Genomic DNA, 20462 nt, shown 5'->3' with positions numbered 1-20462 from the left:
ACATGCACCATGAACAAAACCTAGAGCCTAACTTCCACCTATCGAGAACCATAAACTGAAGCTTATGGTTCTTATTCTCAATCACACACTTAAGGTGTAGCAGAAGATTTTCAGAGTCTGGGCCATAGGCTGTGACCATTCCTTAGAAATCTTAAATATTTTTATTTCATCTGATTCTTTTCTAATTGAAAACATTCCTCAACGGAATTGGAGCACTTGCTTTACTCACAGAAACGACAATAAGGTGCTTTAAATCTGAGTGACTCATTTCCAAAGCTAGTTTCAGAAGAATATGACATAACTGATGATGGTCTCGCCCTGTAGAATGTACAAAAGCTTTAACCAAAGAGAAACCCTGCACTTTTGGCTTGGGTCTTAGACTTTGGACCCCAGAGGTAGGGCCTGGAAGGAAGGGCTAAGGGGTTTACTTATGTTGCCTGCTTATATGTTGTCTTTTAAGCAATGATATGTTCAGTTAGAGGCTATTTTCAGAGGTCAATTATGTCTATTGCAAGGAACTGCAAAGCCAATGGAAAAATTACAACAGAAAATTTTTAACAAGAAAAGCCACCACGATTTAGGAACAGTGACATTTATTTATTTATTTTTTTAAAATAAGCAAAACCATTTAAAGAGGCTGCTTTCTTCATTAAGATCAATCATAGCCAGTAAGTTGCTATTTTGTAGTCAGTTCTTACTAATCTTGATTTTTATAGGCACAGGCCTAGAATGAATAGCAGGTCTCCAAACCCTATTATATGAACATCGCATTCCAAGATACTTTAAGGCAACTTTAGAAAAAGTGGAAAGATTTCAAAGGAAGACCATTTTGGCAGCAGAGATAAAGGGAGAGGAGGGAAAAAAAAAAACAAAGCCCTATTTCTCATTTCATTTGCAATAACAGGCCATTTAAGAAAGCGGTGGCAGCCCCAGAGGGTTTAGTTGCAGAGTAAGGCCAGTGAGATTTCTATGCTAATTTGCTCCAACAAATTGTCCTACTCAGATGGCTAGTACCCGGATTGCTTGGTAAAAAACCGAAAAACAAACAAACAAAAAAACACACACAAAAAACAGCCTACTGTATAAAGCTCTTAGAACAGTGGGTTGCACACAGTAAGCATTCATAAAATCTTAACTATTATTTTTATTTTCTTATGCACTACTCATCCAGGGAACCAAGGTAAACTTCCTGCTTCCTGGTTTAGCTTTAGCTATATTGGAAAGCAACATCAAAGTTTTCAACGCAAGGCTGGAGGTTTGAAGAAGGGTGGCCGGGGCACAGATAGCTGAGATTACTCATCTGGGGGTGGGGTAGGGCGGGAGGGGGTTGTTGGTGAGAAGGGCTATCTGAGGTGCCTCAACCACCACTTCTTTGAAGCATTCTTGGATCACCCCAATTCATTCTGAGTTCTTTCTTGAATTCTTAAATCTGCCCCACCAGGTTTAACACCTGTCATTCTTCTCTATTTTATGTAGTGTCAACTTTTTGAGGAGGGGGGCCCTGCTTTAAGCTTATCTGAAATCCTCAATTTGGGGCACTTAGCTGTGATCGGCTTTGTACCATTTTGCTGCTGGAGGAGAACAGGACCCAAGATCACAGAAAGAATGGCCAGCAGAGCCCAGAGAAAGAGTGCAGTGCAGACAAGCTGTGGTCAACACTAAACCCTAGCCCCCAGGCTGAAACACACCAAATGTACCCATCATCCCTGACTCTTGTTTGGGCAGCTCACACAATGGTATGTGGAATTAGAGACGTGTACCGCGTCTCTGTAGTCCTCTGTTTTATATCCCCCGCCCCCTTTTTGAAAGGGCCTGCCTTTTGTTTTCTCCTAACAGGAGAGGCATTCAACTTCACCTGTGTAGGCAGGCACTCAGCCCAAACCTGACATCACAGAGAAACAGCACCAAGACTGAAAACAGTGGGGATATTTGAGACTACAAACCCAGGTCGCAGAAGGCCAACCGCTTTTAAGAACTTGGCAGACTTCTCATGCTAAGTAGGGAAGAGATTGTTTACAATTGCTGGGGAAAAAAAATACAGGACTCCACAAACAAACAGCTGGCTGCTTTGCTAGGAGCTACCAAATGATTCCTAAACTCTGACTCATCAGACAACCAGAGGCAGTCACTAGATCGATCACCATTTGTGATAATGATGGTGCGTGTGACAGCTGTAGCTCAGAAGGTGTGAAATGGAAGGAAAGAAAGGAGACATGAAGGAGACAAAGTGGGCGGGAAGCTACAGACCCTAGCTGAGGTTCAACTTTTGTGGTCAGTTAAAACCATCTTCAGGTCTCCCATACCGTGGAACAAGAGGCACCACTATTTACTATGACAGTGGAGTGATACCAGTTTATCTCCTGGAGCAGGTACAGGGGGAATCTTTCTACAAACCAGAAGCTCTGTATTTGGAATCCTCTCCTGCTGAACCCAACGGTCTGCTTTCCCTGGAGGCACATCCCACAGTTATATTTGGGTGAGCCACTGTGACACAGCTCAGATCATTGTTGTACCTCCCTAGAAAGAATCTGAACTGTTAGAAATGAAGTATCACAATATTAGATCATCGTTCCTTGGGAACGAGGAAGAAGGAAGGAAGCTTCTACTCTACTAGGACAGAATAATTTAGGCATGACTGGTAACTCGAGTCCCCAAGAGACATAGTCTGGTGACAGTAGGTGATCTTCTTATTTTTCTGTAAGTAAATTATCTGATTTCCCATAAACAAAATTTCTTTGCAGTGCTCCCCAAAATGCTCAGGGTCTATCTAAAAGTTTCTTTAACATAAAGGTCTTTTCTTGATAGTTTTCTTAAAATTAAGTGTCAAGGGCTCAGCCAACCACTGGTCTCAGTAAATGGGAACCTGGCTGTTACAGAACACTTACTGAAGTCAACTTAAGGGTGTGCAGGTTGGGTGGGTGTTTAACCAAAGGGAGTGGAGGGAAAAAGTCACCCAAGAGTGACCAGGCTGCACAGACCCCCTCTGGACCCACTCTCATTGCTCTCCTCACCTGGGCCAAATGCCAGGCATCTGGAAGTCAACCGTTGAGATCCAGGACAGATTCCAGACCACCTAACTTACTAACACGGTAGTTGGTACTTCCGTGCTATTAACCAACGGGAGAGCACCTGGCTCAGTGGACCTCGGATTTTCCACCAGGCTGACAGCTCAGGTGGGACCTTGAGCCCAGGGGCTCAGCAGAGCCAGGAGGGCTTTCTGCAGTTGATAGGCACCAGTTGAAATTGGGGTGCACTCATCATACAAAGAAAACTAACCTAAAGGGTCACTGAGGAAACAGGTGCAAATGCTTGGTCCTCCCAGAAGCAGACTTGTGGGTTTCATCCCCCTCCACCTTTCCCTCCTCCTCAGCTTTGCAGCGCCTAGTCCTGACCACTGCTCAGCAAGTCTGCCCTGCAAGCGCTGGTGCCCCAGGGACCATCTGGCCGTCCCTTCCTGGTTACTCATCTTCTCTGCCCACTCTGTGGTCGCCTGTGCGTGGGAAGAGCCTGGCGGCGCTCCGGGCGGAACCCGCGTCCAATGCCGTCACCCTACTGCGCCCACAGTGCTGGGGCGCTTCAAGCCCCACCATCTCAGCGGTGAAAGGTGCGCGGCCCACTCGCCCGCGCCCCCACACTTGCAAACTGCGCCACTCCGGTGTCCTTAAAGCAGGGGACCCCCCAAGTTGTGTGCTCAAGTTTGAGCGTTTGTGAACAAGATCCGCGTTTGTCGTCAGATTCTCGGAGGGACTCGGGGTTCTGTAAGGAGTCGTGCCCACTTGGAGACGCTGACCTTGAACAATAAGAGAAACCAAATCCCCCGAATCCCGTGCTCTGGCGACCTCTGCAGAAACCCGGCAACTCATTCCCATACCCCCGTCAGAGGCTCCCTCCTTACCCTATTCCAAGCTTGCTTGCCCCCTCCACTCACTCTCCCCGCGACACCCCTTCCCCCCACCCCCCGAAACCATCCCGCGTCTGTTTCGCGGGGCTGGAAGTTGGTGGTGGAACCACTTACCTGCTGAGGTCGCTCACGAAGCTGCCGCTCTTCTCATCCAGGAAGCGCTTCCAGCCGTCGGCCGTCTTCACCCAGCTCTGCCCGGGGGACCGCCAGTCCTGCCCGAGGAAAGGCATGGCACCGCGACTGGACGCGACCGATGGACGCAACGGACTGATGGACGGGACCGGCCCGGCGGCCTCGGAGACGCGCTGCCCTGGGCGGACGCTCGGGGTGCTGGGGCTGGCGGCAGGGAACCCGCGTGGAAGGCTGCGGGTTTCGGGGTGCAGAGATGAGTGTCTGCGTTGGCAGAAGGCGCTGCGCTGGGGAGGGTCTCTAGGCGCGCGGGACTCACAGTGCTGCGCCGCTGTCCCAGCCGCCGTATTTATCCCGAGCCGCTGGCCGCGGCTCTTTGTTGCCGGAAGAGCCGCCTGCTCTTAGCCCGGCCCCCCCGGCCCGGAGGCCACGTGGCTTTGTTTATGGGCTCTGCTTGTTTTCCGAGGCGCCCGCGGCTCCCGCTCCTCTGGCTGTTGCACAACCGCGCGCGGGTGGAAACTTGAAGCCCCGCTGCGAGTCTGGGGCTCCCGCTGCCCCTCCGCTTCTGTCCGCTCTGCGCTCCCTCCCCGCTCCCCGGGCGCAGCTGCCACCGCCCCGAGAGCAAGGCCCGGCGCTCCGGAAGCCGCGTCCCATCCTCCGGTAGCTCCCGGGCTGGCGAAGTGCTGGGAGGAGGAGGCCGGAGAGACGTCTGGGTCACTGCGAGGAGGGGGTGGGAAAGAGGGACAGCTCCCCTCCCACTCGCGAGCCGTCACCATCGAGCCCTGCAGTCTCTCCGGGAGCAGGGCCCCAGCACAGCGCCGTCAGGAGCAGGGGTGGGGGTGGCGCGCAGCCACTCGATCCTTCTCACCACTTAGACCCCACTCTTGGGCCCAAGAGGGATAGCCTCGTACCCTACTCTGCCTCCGAACTGTCGTTAACTAGTCCGCGGTCAGGCTTGCTTCCGGGTGACAGAGGGGAGAGGAGAGGGAGGCCGGGCGGCATCTGGTCCCCGCGGGGTGGAAGTAGAGAAAAGAGACAAACCCCCACCCCACCCTAAGGCACAAAGACGCCAGGGAGCAGGTAAGGGGTGCCCTAGCCCTGCACACTCTCGTCTAAACCTTCCCTTGGGCTCCGGGCGCTGGGCATTTGTTTTGAAGAACAACTGTACCCTCCTTTTCCCTCTGTTCGGCATCCTTTGCATCTTTTGAGCGATTAAGTCCTCTCCCGGGAAGTAACAGGGCAAGCGTTTTCGTTTTGGTGAGGGTTAATTAAGGGAAAGGGGCCCAGAATGCCCCTGGGACCCACTGATGGGGACTAAAGGAACTGCGCTGTGAATGCCAGATGAGAGCATTGCCCCCCCCCCCCCCAAGGGTTAGGCCAGTGACTTACCCAGGGTCACAAAGCTGGGTAGTTCTTCACAACCCTTAGTACAATCTGAACTTGCCCTGTTTGCTTTCACGTTGTTTTTTTTTTTTTTTTGTAACAATCTATCCATCTTTGCAGAATGCAAACTCCATGGTAGCTACCGGTAGTCCATCATATCCACACAGCATCCCAGCACCTTGACCGGTCTGGAGTGGACAGCCATTCAATAACGCTTTGCTGTGTGAATAGGTGAATGGATGTAGGAGGCTGCTGGCACCAGGGTAGCTTCTTGCCCTTCATGACTTACTAGTTATGAGGCTTCACATTCTGAGCCATTTGGCAATTAGATTGCACAGAGCAGTCACAGCAGAATACAAATTCCATGCTCCAGAATTAGCTTCCAACTGGATCCGTCCATATTCCTTCCTCTGCAGCCACCAAAACCTTCCATTCCACTGACTCTGTGCAATCTTTGAGGCTCAGAGTAGACAAAGAAATTGTGCATGTCTTGGGAGGGTATATGTTAGAAGGCGAAGTTGTTTTTTAAGAAAGTCTGTTTCTAAGTAGCCAGGTTTAATAATCACTAGTGCATATGTCAGTAAGCTACATCCACAGGAAGCTGTAGAAATCACAGAAGGCAGGCAATTTGGATGATTCTAATTCTGCTAGAGTGACATACTGCCTGTCCAATCTGGATGAATGAGTGAAATTCTGGAGGCTCCATTTTCTCAGCTGTCAAGAAAGAATACCGTGTTTCCCCAAAAATAAGACTGGGTCTTACATTAATTTTTGCTCCAAAAGACGCATTAGGGCGTATTTTCAGGGGATGTCTTATTTTTTCATGTACAACAATCTACATTAATCAAATACAGTCATGTCATCTTCTTTTGGAACACAGTCGTAATGTACTAAATGTGACCGTCTGGCTGACGATCTTAACTGGGGCTTATTTTCGGAGTAGGTCTTATTTTCGGGACACATGGTAGAGCCTAGAAGAGGCCTACCCTTTCAGGATTGTTTAGAAGTGTGGTAAATGGGACTATTGGTGTTAGGTTTCAGAGACCCTGACCTATAGATAAAGAGCCATGTCTGCAAGAAAACAACAAAATATCTGTTGGCCTGCACCTGCAGACAGAGCCATGTGCGTTCCTTTATCAGCTGGCCTATATCAATTGGTAACAGTTCTTTCCTCCTCCTTGGTAGTGTTAAGTACCCACACGACCCATGGCCTGTTAGTGATGTGTACTTCCCTGATTTTGACATTGGGCTTGGCCACGGAACTTGCTTTGGCCAGTGGAATGCTTGTGGACGTGATGTGAGCAGAGAATATGATGTGTGTGCTTGCACGGTTGGGCTTATCCTCTTGTGTTTCCACCGACTCCATGGCAAGAGCACACCCTGGGTAGCCACTGCTCCTCCAGCCTTGGTCGCAGGATTGGACACAGGAGCAGACACACACTCCAGTTGCCCCACAGATATGTTAGCAAGAAATAAATGTTTACTGTTGAATGCCACTGAGATTATTGTGGTCTTTCATTACACAACATTATTGTGTTAATAGCAGACTACTACAAAGGGTTGAGTGGCTGAAAGATTGTGAAAGTATTTTTTTAATTTCTAAAATTCAAGCATACGTGGGAAATCACAATTTTTTTTCTGTCCTTTTAGGTTAAGAACTAATCTCAGGAAGCCACAATGTTTGTCTCTAGTCGTACAGCTCTATCCTTCTCAAAAAAGAAAGAAAAAAAAAAGTTGTGGCTATCAGATCTTAACTGAGGCTTCTTCTGAAGCATGAGTGACTGCTTTAGATTTCTTACGCCATTAAAAATCTAACTTGATCCTTCTTCAAAAACATGGTTTCTACCGAGAAGCCTTGTAATGCTGAGCTCCTCAAGACAAAGACTACGCTAGGCCATGTCTGGAACAGTTACCTTCACATCAGATGTTGGCTTGACTTTGCAGAAGGCTCTGTGATTGGAAGCCTTATCATGGCTGACCATTTGAAAAGCACAAAGGCAAGTATCAGTGTCGTAGCTTTGGACTGAAGATACAGAGGCAGAGGATACTCTGAGAATTTCACAAGGCACAGCCTGGGGAGGACCAGCATTGTCCTGAGGGCTCCAGCAGAGCACACCATGTGTGTACCACGCCGTGAGTTCCATAGTGTGGACACTGAGCCCGTGCTTCTCCTGAGTAGCTTGGTGCAACAGGTTGCCCAGATTCTATGCTGGGTATTTGGTTTTCTGATTTTTCTTTTTTTTTTTAATGTGTGCTTCTCTTACGGGGCTCTTTGTTGGTAAGACTGTGTCTTAGTGGTTTGGTCACCACAGTGCCTAGCGTGGTGATGGGTACATGACAGGCAATCAATAAATAACACAATACATTTTTTGAACTACACTGGGATGCTGTTATTCCCACGTCTTCACCTATTGACATCTTATTACGTCTAAGGCCATAGCAAGGTGGGGAAGAAAGAGGGTTGGCACCCCCCAATTCTACCCTCATAGCTGAATTCTCCAACAGTCATGCCTTACCAGCTGGTGAGGCTAATAGTGAAGGTGACCAAAGGTAGCATCTTAGAAAAAAATGTTTGAATGTGTTTGTTTGCCTGATAGCAGATGCCATTCATGCTGAAGATACTGTGCCAAACAAACACTTTGCAAAGAGAGTCGTGTTTAATACTCTTTACAAAAGCTTGTGAGCTAAGTATTGTTATTTCCATTTTATAGACGAGAAAGCTGAGGCTCAGAAAAGTTAATAGCCTGCCTAAGATCACCCAGCTAGTAGGTGGTGGAACCCAAGCTGCTACCTAGGTCTATTGCAAATGCCAACTAGAGCCAGATTGACTGAGTTCAATTCATAGTTCGCCACATAAATAGCTGTGTGCCCTTGGGCAAGTTACTTAACCTCTCTGTGCCACACTTTTCTCATTTTTGAAACGGGAATAATGATAGTACCTACCTCAAAAGGTATTGTGAAAATGTATTGAGATAATTAATGTGTCTGGAATACCTATAATGGTGCCAATGCCAATGGTAGTTATTATATTATTATTTTTATGCAAAGTTCACACCTCCATCTTTTTCTTCCTTAAGGCCCTGTCTGTCTTCCCCACTGAATTTTAAGTGTTGAGGGCATGGAGCATAGCTCACTCAGCTAATTTCCAGATATGGGAAAATGTGTCAGTTGGAGCAAACTGTACAATGAAATGATAGTTTTCGTATTATTGGTTACTCTTTATTGCACTTGAACTATGGAAATGAGTCGTATTCTGTTCAGAAGACTACATTTTCAAAGGTAAACCCTGTACAACTTTAGCCTGCCTATTACCTCATAAGGCTGTTTAGAGAACCTGTTTGTGGAAATAACTGAAAAATTTGATAAAGATGAAGTGTGCTGTTATTTCTAAACCAAAATGACATTCGTTTATAGTTTTGGCTGACTGTAAATGAGAGACTGACTACTTCTCACTGAATTGTAATGGTGTTTTGTTTTTTCATAGTTTCTCTTTCTGAAAGGGTGCTTTTTCTGTGTGTGTGAAAAATACTTATCAACAGTAGTTGTAAGTTAAAAATAACTTTAGCTGTTGGGTGGAGCAGGGGCTGGAATCAACCAAATCTGTTGGCTCATCCTTCCAAGTTCCAGTGAATTTTATGAAGGAACAGCTGGAGGAACTCAGTATGTTAAATTCAACTGGTCAGTGTTGTCACAAGGAATGTATGTTTAATGCCACAGCAATTTGCATATGACCTTACACCCAGTCCCTCTGGGGGGGAGGGGCATTCTTGAAACAGTGTGAACTATGTCCTCCTCTGTTAGGTGTGTTTGAGCAGAAACTGCTGGCTGTGTGTTATTTTTAGGTCTCGGGCTGCCATGAGTCCTACCAACTAAATTCAAGTTGGTCAGACACATGTCACTGAAAATATTCTCATTACTTTAATGAGAATCATTTGGTATTCCTCAAATGTGGCCCTGGCTGTGTTTTTGAAAGAGGGTCAAGGACATTTTGCTATAATCCTCCTTGTTTCATCGACCAATCGTTGAATTTTAATGAAAGTTCTTTATTTTTCTTTTAATAAGTTGCAAAATAATTTGGAGACAAGACTGCTAACTTTTGTATAATATAGGGAAATGAATGAAGCCACAACATTTACACCAGTCGCCCAGACTTCTACTGCCTTTTTTTAAAAACACAAATTTTAAAATGAGGATGTTAAATGTGTTATGGTAAATCTGTATGTTAAATTTGTTATGTATGAAAAGCTTTAACTATTATATTAGTGCCTGAAATTGGTTACAGCAAGCTTATCTATAATCTTTCAAATGGTATTTTTATCCCCATTTTATAGATAAAGATATTGAGGCTCAGATATGTTAACCACTTACTCAAAGGTCTGCTTGAAAACCCAAACAAACTTTTAGAGATAACCTAGTTCATTTCCCTCCTTTTACCCATGTGGAAGCCGAGACCCAAAGAAGAGAGAGTCACTTGAAAACAGCTAGTTAGTAGTTGTCCTGGGAATTGGATACCATAAGACCAAGCTGAAAGGGTTAGAATATTCCATTAATCTTGCTCTACTGACCAATGCCCTGAGAAATGTAAATTTCAAAGTAAAATTCAAATGCTATGATTTACACATTCCAGTGATTGGATTTTATCAGGACTGCTCATCAATGAGTTTGGTCCAAAAAGTGCAAGAAAAACAATAATAGGTATTCAAAGTCAGCCAGGATCCTAGAGAAATAGCAGATTTGAACAATCAGATGCTTTATATATGCCCTTACCTGACCATCAGATTGAATGCAGATCTGCATCTTGTTATATTTTTACAAATTGTAATCACAGCAGGTTTTGACTTGTCAACCCTAACGATTGGAGAAGTGGTTTGGGAGTCATGGTAACTGTGTTTCTTCATATGCATCAGCTACAGATTTGTCAAATTCTGACGTCACTTAATCTGTTCAGTTTTTACATTTATATACACACACGTGTTAATTGAGATGGTTGTATAAGCCTATGACATCATTGGTTGAAGGGTGATCATTAATAACAATTCCAAATTTTCACTGGGAAATAGAACAACACAATTCTCTCCTGTCCTTTTTCTTGGGTGGTTTGCTTATCCCAGCCTGTCTTAAACCCATCATTTCCTCATAAAAAGCAAAAGTCTACAGATGTTTTCTGCTCACTGCTGCGTGCTTGATGTCCAGCACAAATGAGGTGTCAGTGTATGTGGAATTGAATTTCAAAGTTGTAGCCTAGAAATTGTGGCCCATGAACTGAAAACCATTTTACTGTTTCTCTTAGATGATTCAATAGAAATTAAACTGACCCACAATTTCTTCTAAACAACAGTACATTCATTTCAGTAAGAAGCAAGTAATTTCAAAAGAAGTACAGAATGTTCATCTTCTTTCCCATTCTGACTCCTGCTTAAGAAATTTAGTCCCTTAAGGGACATGATATTTTCAACCAGGGTTTACTGTTGGCGGTAATTTAAGAACTAATTTAGTCTTTTGAACATCTGCTTTCCTAAAAATGGTACTCCATAAAAGCCTTTGCAGAAGGTCTTCATGTTGTATATCTATTGAAGAGATGATGGATAAATTAGTTTTTTCCTCCTCTGTCAACTATGTAAAAGGAGTGGTTATCATTAGTTTTGTTTTTGATCACTTTACAGACTAGAAAATTTATTATAGACTATCATTCATTCGTTGTCTCAACAGGGATACATCACACCCTTGCTATGTTTCTGGTACTCTTCTAAAGCAGCTTAGGAAACACAAGGATGCACATTTCCTCTCAGCGAGTGTATCAGGCCACAGGGAGAGAAAGGGACATAAACATGGATTCCTAAAGCTATGTGACATGTGCAGTGATAGAGATTTGCACAGGGGTTGTTGGGACACCCATGGGGATAAGGCACTTAACCCAACCTGGCTGGAATAGTGGGGGAGGCTTCCTAAAGTTGCTCTTCAGCTGGGTCTTAAAGGACGAGTAGGAACTGATGGAGATAAAGATGGGCTTGGGCATCCAGGTTGAGGAGCCAGCACAACAAGGACAAGAGGAGGCAAGTAGCACGGGATGCGGTGAAGGACCGAATGTGAGGCAGGAAGTGAGGAGAGGTGGGGATGGAGAAGAGCAGGGGGCAGATGGCAGAGGGCTCCGTGAGACTTGTCAGAAAGCCTGGGCTTTTGCTGACGTGGTGGGAGCCACGGAAGGGCTGCCAGCAGGGGCAGGACACCGGTAGATTGTGCTGTAGGTAGGTATCTCTTGCGGGGTGAAGGGATGAATGGAAGAAGCACATGGCAGGAGACAGGAGACAAGTCAGAGGATGTCGCTGTTTTCAGGCGGCAGCTGATGAGCGCCAGAACCAGAGAGTGGTAGCTGGCGTGGCGAGTAGGGGGTGTATTTGAGACCTGTGTTAGGAGGCGAATCCCGCAGGACTTGGTGACTGGATGCAAGTGATGAAGAAAGGAAGTGCCAAACAGGGCTTTTAAGGTTCTACTTTAGGGGAACGAAGAAATGAATGGGTGAAAGGGAGGCTGAGGACTAGAGTCTCATTGCTCTGAGTGAGACCTCAACTTTTACTGATTTTAGGGCCAAGAACAGAATAAGCTCTGAATTTCCTTTGCCCTGGGGAAGATAGCCTGTGTTGCGGGAAGGACTTCTTCCTAATTGCTCGGGCCTGCCCAGAGAGGCAGGAACTCCATTTGGGACACTGTTCAGAAGGGATCTTCTCTTTTTTGTCCTCTCCTATCTGATCCATCTTGAGTGAGATAGGTTTTCTGTGCCAGTGGTTACAACACACAGTCCTGTACTATGAAATGGAATGTTCCTCAAAAAATGGTATACGTGTGTAGAGAGCTATTTCTCACTACAAATCAGTTATAATGAACTTTGTTTTAAACAAATAAGCAAAGGATGAAATTGGCTCAAACCAACACATGACTGGGAGTGTGCTGAAAATTTTACATACCAGGGGTGCCAAAAAAACGTATACACATTTTAAGAAAGGAAAAAAACTGTATTAATATATACCAATAACAAAAGATGAGTACAAGTCACGTTTGACTGCTGCAATGACAAGAGGTGCTCAAAGTGGTTACTTACCATCAGCGTCCAGACACTTCTGATTACGGTGAACTACTGCTTGAGCATAGATAACATCTCTTAAAATGTGTATACATTTTTTGGGCACCCCTGGCATATGTATAATTCAGATGGACGACTTTATGTCTTGATGGGAGGAGATTGTGCTTATTTTCAAATATAGGCACTGACGGGACCAGCTCTCGCTCCCTGCTGTGGTCGAGCCAGGGGCAGACATGGGACTTAGGCTTGAGGGATCCATCACACAGTCTCCCAGGGGAGTGACAGAAGGAGGTTGGTGGTTCCTCGTTGAAGGGCATCCTGGCCAACCTGGTTGGAGGGGAGCTGACCCCGATGGTCCCTGCTGCAGCAGCTTGCCCACGGTCCTCACTATCTGGTCTTCTCCTGCTCTCTTAGTCCCACCTCAGTTTTCCATTCCTGGTTGTTTAGCCTCTTGATGATGGTATGGGCTCTGATAGTTTTCCAATAAAATCTTTGTGCTTAGGAGAGTCAGGGCTGATTTCTGTTGCTTGCAAACAACAATCCTGAGAGTGTGGAACTTCCCTGTAGGAGAGGTATTCAGAGACTGGGTCACACACAAACACACACTCTCTTTTCCACCTATCACTCCTCTAAACCCCTGCAATCTCATATGCTTATGTGTGCACTCGGGCCAAGGGTTGAATTAGACCGGAGAGGATGACTTGTAAGTATTAGGACTTACCAAAGAAATCATCTGCTGAGAAGATTGGACTCATGCCCAGAAAGGGGATTTTTAACTTGCACAAAACTGGCAGATTTACAAATATTGAGACAGAAAAGAATGTTGAGCTGTCCATGTAGGAAAGTAAAAGATGAGAAATTGAAAACCTTAGGGCTATAGAATTTTTAAAAATAAATGCATGCCATGAGCATCTTCAGGGCAGCAAGTCTGAGTCCAGAGAAAGTTCAAGCGATGATGTTTTATAAATTCCCTTAAGGTGGCCATTGTGTTTATAAACTGTTTCTCAAATTGATGCTTCGGATGAAGAATTTAGCTGAAGGCAGGAGGAAGACAGTAACGTTTACTGAGTGTCTATCATGTGTCTGACTTTTCTCTACATTGGTTTATTTAATTCACCCCCAAACCCTACACGGTAGATATAATATCCCCATTTTATTTACAAGGAAACTACATAGGTAGAATCACACAGCTCACAAATGACAGAGCTGGAATTTGAATCCAGAAGTTTTGACTCCAAAGCTTGGGCTCTTCCTGTGACACCATTCCACCTCCTGAAGGTTACACGAGGGCAACTGGAACAATAGAGACAGAAAGAATGTATTCTAGACCTTAGGAAGAAAGTTCTTCTTCTATGTAAATAAGACTCAGGACCAGAGACATAGCTGTCATTGCATAGTCTGAAGGGACCTTCATTGTGTTGGCATCCTACACAATATTGCCTCTAAGTAACCAAGGACCTCACTTTACGGAAAATGAAGTTTAGTGCCGGGCTCTTGCTGACAAAATTAGCTGATTTTACTGTGTAACCCATTACTCAGAAGCTTGACAGAACCTTGAATGACCATCTGAAGACCACTGGGAAATAATGTCCTAAAAGTTTGGGGCTTCTGCCCTACAGAATTTGGTCAACATAGTGTCTCCCCCATATCCAGAATGTATGGTTTTGGAACCAAGGGAGGAGGTGGAAGTAGCTCCACCTCACTTCAGACTATTACACCTAACAACCCACTTAGAACATTTTAGCTTCCCATCCTGAAATCTTGAGTTGGTGGGTTTGGAAGTAAAGACATGGTTCCATTAAAATTGACGCTGAAATTGTCCCTGATTATTTGAGGCTTCTCATGCCACTGAACTAACAAGTAGAAAGAAGGTTACTTTATTGACTGGAATGATTGAGCCTCATTATGAAAGGAAGTTAGGTTACTGCTACCCATCGAAGGCAAGAAAACCATATCCAGAGCCCAGAAGACTCACTGGGTTACTTCTTAGTATTCTCATACACAATAATCATGGTTAGTGGAAAAGTGTGACAACCCAGTAAGTACAGTGTCACTAAGGGCTCTGATTCTCTGGAAATGAAGGGTTGACTCGTCTTACCAAATAACAGCATTTAAGCCATTTGAGGTACTGAGGGTAGGGAGAAGGTGGAATGGTAGTGGAAGAAGGATTTTTTTATTTTCATTGCATGACCAGCAACTGATGTGTGGACTATAGCATGTCTTCTCTATTGATTATAGTTTTCTCTGCCTTTCTACCACCTCATATGAATGGTATGTTACAATTTGGTTTCTGAGTGAGAGAGTGACTGTATCAGTTTCTCTTTACCATGACAGAGCAATTTATGGGACTTTGTGTCCCAGTAATGTTGGGGATGAGAGTTTCTTCGTTGGAATGAAGGGCAAGACGGATGCTGAGTGGATGCAAAAGGGATGGGTCATGCAGGTTACTCTCAGCATTCCTCTCTTCCCTTCCCTCCAATCCATTTGCTGTCCTTCTCTAGGCCCCGAGGAGGCTGAACTCTACAGATCACCTCACTTGGGCTCCTTTGCCCTCTGGTTTTCAGTTGGGTTCCGTCTATGAAAGTTACCTGCAAAAGATTAGAGAGTGAGAGAAGTCTACGTATTTCTTCCCCTCTCCCTCTTTGCTTCAGTATCATAGGCTTAGCGCTTGCACTTGGGTTCTTGCTAGGCAGCTCCTCTGCCCAATTTCAGCTCTCATTGGATTCTGCAGAATTGCTTTGCTCCTCTTGCCCCTTAGTTCTTTGTAGGCTCCCTTAACTCTCTTCACAGCTCTGTAATGGATCCCTTTATTAAAACCTCTGAAGTTAAACCATTCAAGCAGAGTTTTGTAACCTGCTGGGCCCCTGTGTGAAACAAATTGTGAGCTGATTTCATTTCATTGAAGCATAAAATTATCATTTTATTGCAGCAGTCTTCATTTTCCCAAAGGATGTGTAGTGGTGTTTCTTGAAAAAGCAAGGTTTTCTACACTATTTAAATCAATTTGATCTATAAATGTTTGATTTACATGCAGCCCTCCAAGAAGTAGTCTTGCCAGGAATAATACAAAATAAGAAGGGGCTATTTTAAAAGTCTCTTTTACCGAAGAAAGTTAGGTAAACATACTTTCCTCCTAGCATTACTTATGGCAAGATGCATCATTTTTATGTCATAACCGAGAAAGTTGATTTCTATAGACATGAGGTAAAATTTAGCTATTACTCTACCTTCTTCAGTGGCTGTCATCAAGTTGTAATCCTTTGGGATATATAGTAACTAAACATTTACTTATTCTTTCTCCAGGCTTTTATTTTGGTACTTATTGAATGCCACACAATGTCCTGCCATTGGTGAAACAAAGATAAATGAGGTGTGCTCTTTGCTCGCCAGGCTCAAGCTGGGCACAGTGAGAGAGCCATGGGCAAGTTCATGCAAGTGTCTACTTTTGACTGTCCCCATAAGTGAAAATAATACTTTCATTCATTCAACAAGTTCTTGTTGAATGCTTGCTATGTGCCAATTTTGGGCACTGGAGATATAAGACAAAGGAAAAAATGAATAAAAAGGAAACAACAAAAAAACTCTCTAAAACATGCAAAAGAACAGCAAAAGAAAAAAAACAAAGCAAAACAAAACCCCCCAAAACAAACAAACAAGACCGCCCCCACCGCCAAGCACCGCAAAACACATACTCAGATGGTCTCTGCAGTCATGGCATTTACAGTCTAGGGACCTACTGCAGAATTGTGATGAGAATTAGATGAGATGTTTATGGAGCATCAGGCACATAGTAGATGCTTAATCAATGCGAGAGATTCTGATCATCTATTGGGGAGACAGACCCATTGCAATAAAATATAATGGCTGATATATGTGTGCAAAATAGTAGAGGAACATAGATGATGAAGGAACTTTGTTGTGGGGAAATCATGGAGGGTTCCATAGAAGAACTGACATTTGAAGGACACACTTCATTTCGCTGGGCAAAGGACAAGGGAGGATGACATTTAGGCAGAGGGCAAAGCCATGCAGGAGTGAGAGTGCCCATGGTATGTGGGGGACGGCATTGACTCAGTTTTGCTGGAGCAGAGGTAGCAAGGAAGGAGACAGGAAACGAGGCTGGCAGGCATGTTTAGGGCCTGATTGTGAAGAGTCCCCACCCCCACCCCGGCCCTTTCGAGAGGAGGCAAGCATCTTCCAGAGTGTTCAACCCTAGAACACCGGAGACATGTTACAACCAGCATGTTCATCCTATGGGCGGTGCACTCCACCTGCTTGTACTTTAAACAGTTTCAGAGGCTGAAGGACCCTTAGGATCCCCTAATGCTGGGGAAACCAATGGATCCAGAGTGCTGTTTCTGAGTATTAATAGGAAGTCTCTAAATCGTGGTGTAGGATCCCCATGTTTCAGTAGCATCCTTCCTTAGCAGGGTTCTCTCTAGAGAAAGCACATTGATTGTGTGTGACAAAATCAGTTTCCTTTCGCAGCACAGCAAAAACATGGGATACAACATGAAGGACAAGCTCTGTCAGCTTTTGGGATTGGTAGACGCCATAAGTCAAATGCTGCCTTCTTTTTCTAATCTATTTTCCAGAACTAAAGGGAAGGAAGAAGGGCCAACAACAGATTGACAATCCATAAAATAACATTACTGAGCACATAGCGTGCGTCATGTACAGAGCTGGCTGCTGCTGATTCAAAGATGAATAAAATGAGGTCCGTGGTCTGGGAGGAGCTCACGGTCTGGGGAGGACGCAGTGGTGTCTATAGACTGAACGTCTGCCATGTATCAGGCAAGGTGTTTGGCTCCATACATTATCCCGTAATGACTGTGAGAGGCAAGTATAGTGACCATTCTCAGCTTGGAGAGCTAAGGTCCCAGAAGTTGAGTTACTTGCTTGAAGTCTCATAACTGAGATATCGGTCAGGGTCCCTGCAGGAAACACGTGCACCCTCAGGTGGGGTAAGTGAGAGCAGTTTAGTGAAGGGACAGTTTGCAACGGTATGGGCAGGGTAAATGAAACCAACAAAGGATGGTGGGGCACTGTTGGGATAGCAGTGCGGAGGAGAATTCCCACTCCTTTCCCTAAAGTGGTAAGTGGAGGGAGCTGGTACAGGAATCTGGAGACAGGAGCTACGATCATAGGACAGGGCCACCAGATGGGAGCAGTGGCTTTTGGTCAAAGGTTACAGCCAAGTTCCAGTGACTTGGGAGAAAGGAGTCAAGGGGGAGAAATACCCTGACCTGACTCTCTTCCTGCCCTTCAATCTCCTGCTGGTGTCTCCCATGGATAAACCCAACCAGGAGCTAGAGGGCAAGAGAGCCCATGGCTGCAGCCTCCTGGGGCACCGAGCAAGGCAGAGAAGGGCAGAGTGTTGTGTCTGGAAAGGCAATGGGAAATACCCAGCACAGCCAGTAAGGGACGAAGAGGAGGTTTAAACCTCATCCCCCCCTTTTTTTTCTGGCTTCCTGTCCCTTGCCTTGTCCACTCTGCCATGTTAAAGCAGCAGCTCTGTAACATTTACAATTACCTGGAGGATAAGAGGAAAAGTCAGCAAGATTAAACGGCACAGCATGGTGGGTGGATGTATTTGCTTTTGATTAGTCTGCCATCCATTGCTCCCGTTCTTTTGGCAACAGCACCCCCCCCCCCTTAGTACTTAACACACGTGCAATTGCTGGGGCTGCCATTGCACGTGTGTTAAGGTGACCGGGTGGACATGTGGCCCAGGTGGAGCATTTCTCCACAGGACAGGGTTGGAGGCTGAATCTTATAGATGTCAGACTTTCCTGTGACAAGCAGAGTGTACACTGCCAGCAAAGTGGGCCAGGCGGTTTCAGGCTGGAGGATAGGCTGGGAGAACTGCTTCTTTAGGCCACCCCGTTTCCTCTTAGGAGGTACATCTGGGTTTGTGGCGATGGGATTCTGCCTGTGCAGGGTGAGGTCCTGTTGAAATTCCTGCAGAGGCATTTTATTTGATTGCAAGCAGCGTATTGGTCAAGATATTTTATCTACGTCTGCATCTAGGTTCTGGGGACAATTTCTTACTGGGCCACCAGCACCATCTTGTTGTAAAGTTCCTGGATCATGTATCTTGTTATATAACCATTAATCAATCAATCAATATATCTATCATCTATTTATCTTATATATATCTTACATAAATACATCTTGTTAGTGCTCACTTCATACACTAAAATGGGAACGATACAGAGAAGATTAGTATGGTCCCTGTGGAAGAATGACAGGCAAATTCGTGAAGCATTCCATATTTTAAAAGAGAATTATCTTATGTCCCAGCAATTCCACTCCTGGGTATTTATCCAAGGAAATCCAAAACATGAATTAGAAAAGATATATGCACCCCTATGTTTCCTGCAGCACTATTTACAATAGCCGAGATATGGAAACAACCAAAATGCCTATCAATAGACAATTGGATAAAGAAATTGTGGTACATCTATACAATGGAGTATTACTCTGCCATAAAATGAACAAAATCTTACTATTTGCAACAACATGGTTGGATCTAAAGGGTATTATGTTAAGTGAAATAAGTCAGACTGAGACAGACAAATATCACATGATCTCACGTATATGTGGAATCTAAAGAACAGAATAAATGAACAAATAAAACAGAAATAGACTCATAGATACAGAGAACAAACTGACGGTTACTGGATGGGAAGTGAGAAAGGTGAAGGGATTAAGAAGTATAAACTGGTAGTTACAAAATAGTCACAGGAATGTAAAGTACAGCATGGAGCATATAGTCAATAATATTGTAAAAACTATGTATAGTATCAGGTGGGTATTAGACTTATTGGGGGGTTACTCCATAAATGATATAAATGTTTAACCACTATACTGTACACCTGAAACTAATGTAAAATAATGAATGTCAACTCTAATTGAAAAAATATATAGTCACGGGATGTAAAGTACAGCATAGGGAATATAGTCAATAATATTGTAACAACTACAATATTAGTTGTCAGATGGGCAATAGACTTATTGGGGTTATCACTTTGTGAGGTATATAAATGTCTAATCACTATGTTGTTTAGTACACCTGAAAATAATAATAATACACAAATACATATCATTATGGGGTTCTAGGCATCACACATGGATATCAAATTACAACAATAAAATGGTGACCAGTGTGTGTGGGCTTGTGTGTCATTTCTCTAGAAGGGCTAGGAGGGGCTGAGTACAAGCCTGGATATAGTGAGACAATCAGGACATGTGACCCACATCAGGCCAATCAGAGCAAACTGCAGGACTCCTGCTGGTGATACCGGGAAGGCTCTTTTCTACAGGAGTTGCTGAGAGGGTGGGACACAGCCCTGCAGGGGTTGGCAGCCATCTTGCCTCCGTGAGGGAAGGTGGAGAGAATGGAGCTAATGCAGAGGACAGGACAGCTGAAGATAAAATATAGACTAGAGTGACAAACTCTTCCCAGACTGTCCTGATTTTAAAACTTCAAGTCCCATATCCTAGGCAGACTGGGACAGTCTCCACCTCAAGTAGCGAGTAGGAGTGTGTCCTGATGATATCATTGGGGCCTCCAGATTCAGCCCTGCCTGTGGACTTTTCACTGGCTTTTGTTTTTTGCAACCAAATGGGTTGTGACTGAGCCAGAAATGGGCAGCGTAGGGGACAGCACCAGCTGTGTGGCTTCCCAGTACTCCTCGATTTTCCCATCTTTAAGATGAGCAGATAGATGACTTATATGTTCTCTTCCAGCCCCATAAAATTTATGCATTTGCAGCATTCCAGGCTTGCAACCTCCCCCTCTCCCTTTTAAAAATTAAAACAAAACAAACTTGCTGTGCAGAGTGTTCCAAAATGCAAGCAATGTGCTTGAGCTGATGTTATCATCTCTTAGCACAGTTTTACTGAGATGAAAGTGAGGACTATTAAATTATGTGCTTGCAACTTTTATGGTAAGTTTCATTCTTAGGA

At 44.7% G+C, this 20462-nt stretch overlaps 2 protein-coding genes, 1 long non-coding RNA gene and 1 other non-coding gene across 5 annotated transcripts in view; 3 read left to right on the top strand and 1 right to left on the bottom strand.

Annotated features, from left to right (window-relative positions):
* Positions 1-4813, bottom strand: part of FBXO32 (F-box protein 32) — a 34470-nt gene extending 29657 nt beyond the window's left edge. The window contains exon 1 of the mRNA XM_019719616.3: positions 4016-4813. Coding sequence (XP_019575175.1) covers positions 4016-4131 — 116 coding nt within the window. The 5' untranslated portion in view covers positions 4132-4813. The remainder of the gene's footprint in view (positions 1-4015) is intronic.
* NTAQ1 (N-terminal glutamine amidase 1) overlaps positions 1-20462 on the top strand; it is a 213821-nt gene that overhangs the window by 76839 nt on the left and 116520 nt on the right. The window lies entirely within an intron of this gene.
* Positions 4806-8870, top strand: LOC148757833 (uncharacterized). The gene is made up of 2 exons (XR_016021503.1): positions 4806-5110; positions 7064-8870. It is a non-coding gene; the product is annotated as an uncharacterized LOC148757833 (long non-coding RNA).
* Positions 18668-18770, top strand: LOC141568006 (U6 spliceosomal RNA). The gene has a single exon (XR_012491024.1). It is a non-coding gene; the product is annotated as a U6 spliceosomal RNA (small nuclear RNA).

The sequence above is a fragment of the Rhinolophus sinicus genome, chromosome 6, assembly GCF_057876585.1.
Source record: "Rhinolophus sinicus isolate RSI-liver-muscle chromosome 6, RSI-T2T, whole genome shotgun sequence".
NCBI lineage: Eukaryota > Metazoa > Chordata > Mammalia > Chiroptera > Rhinolophidae > Rhinolophus > Rhinolophus sinicus.
Note: the sequence above shows the minus strand (reverse complement) of the source record. Positions and strands in the feature narration are given on the sequence as shown.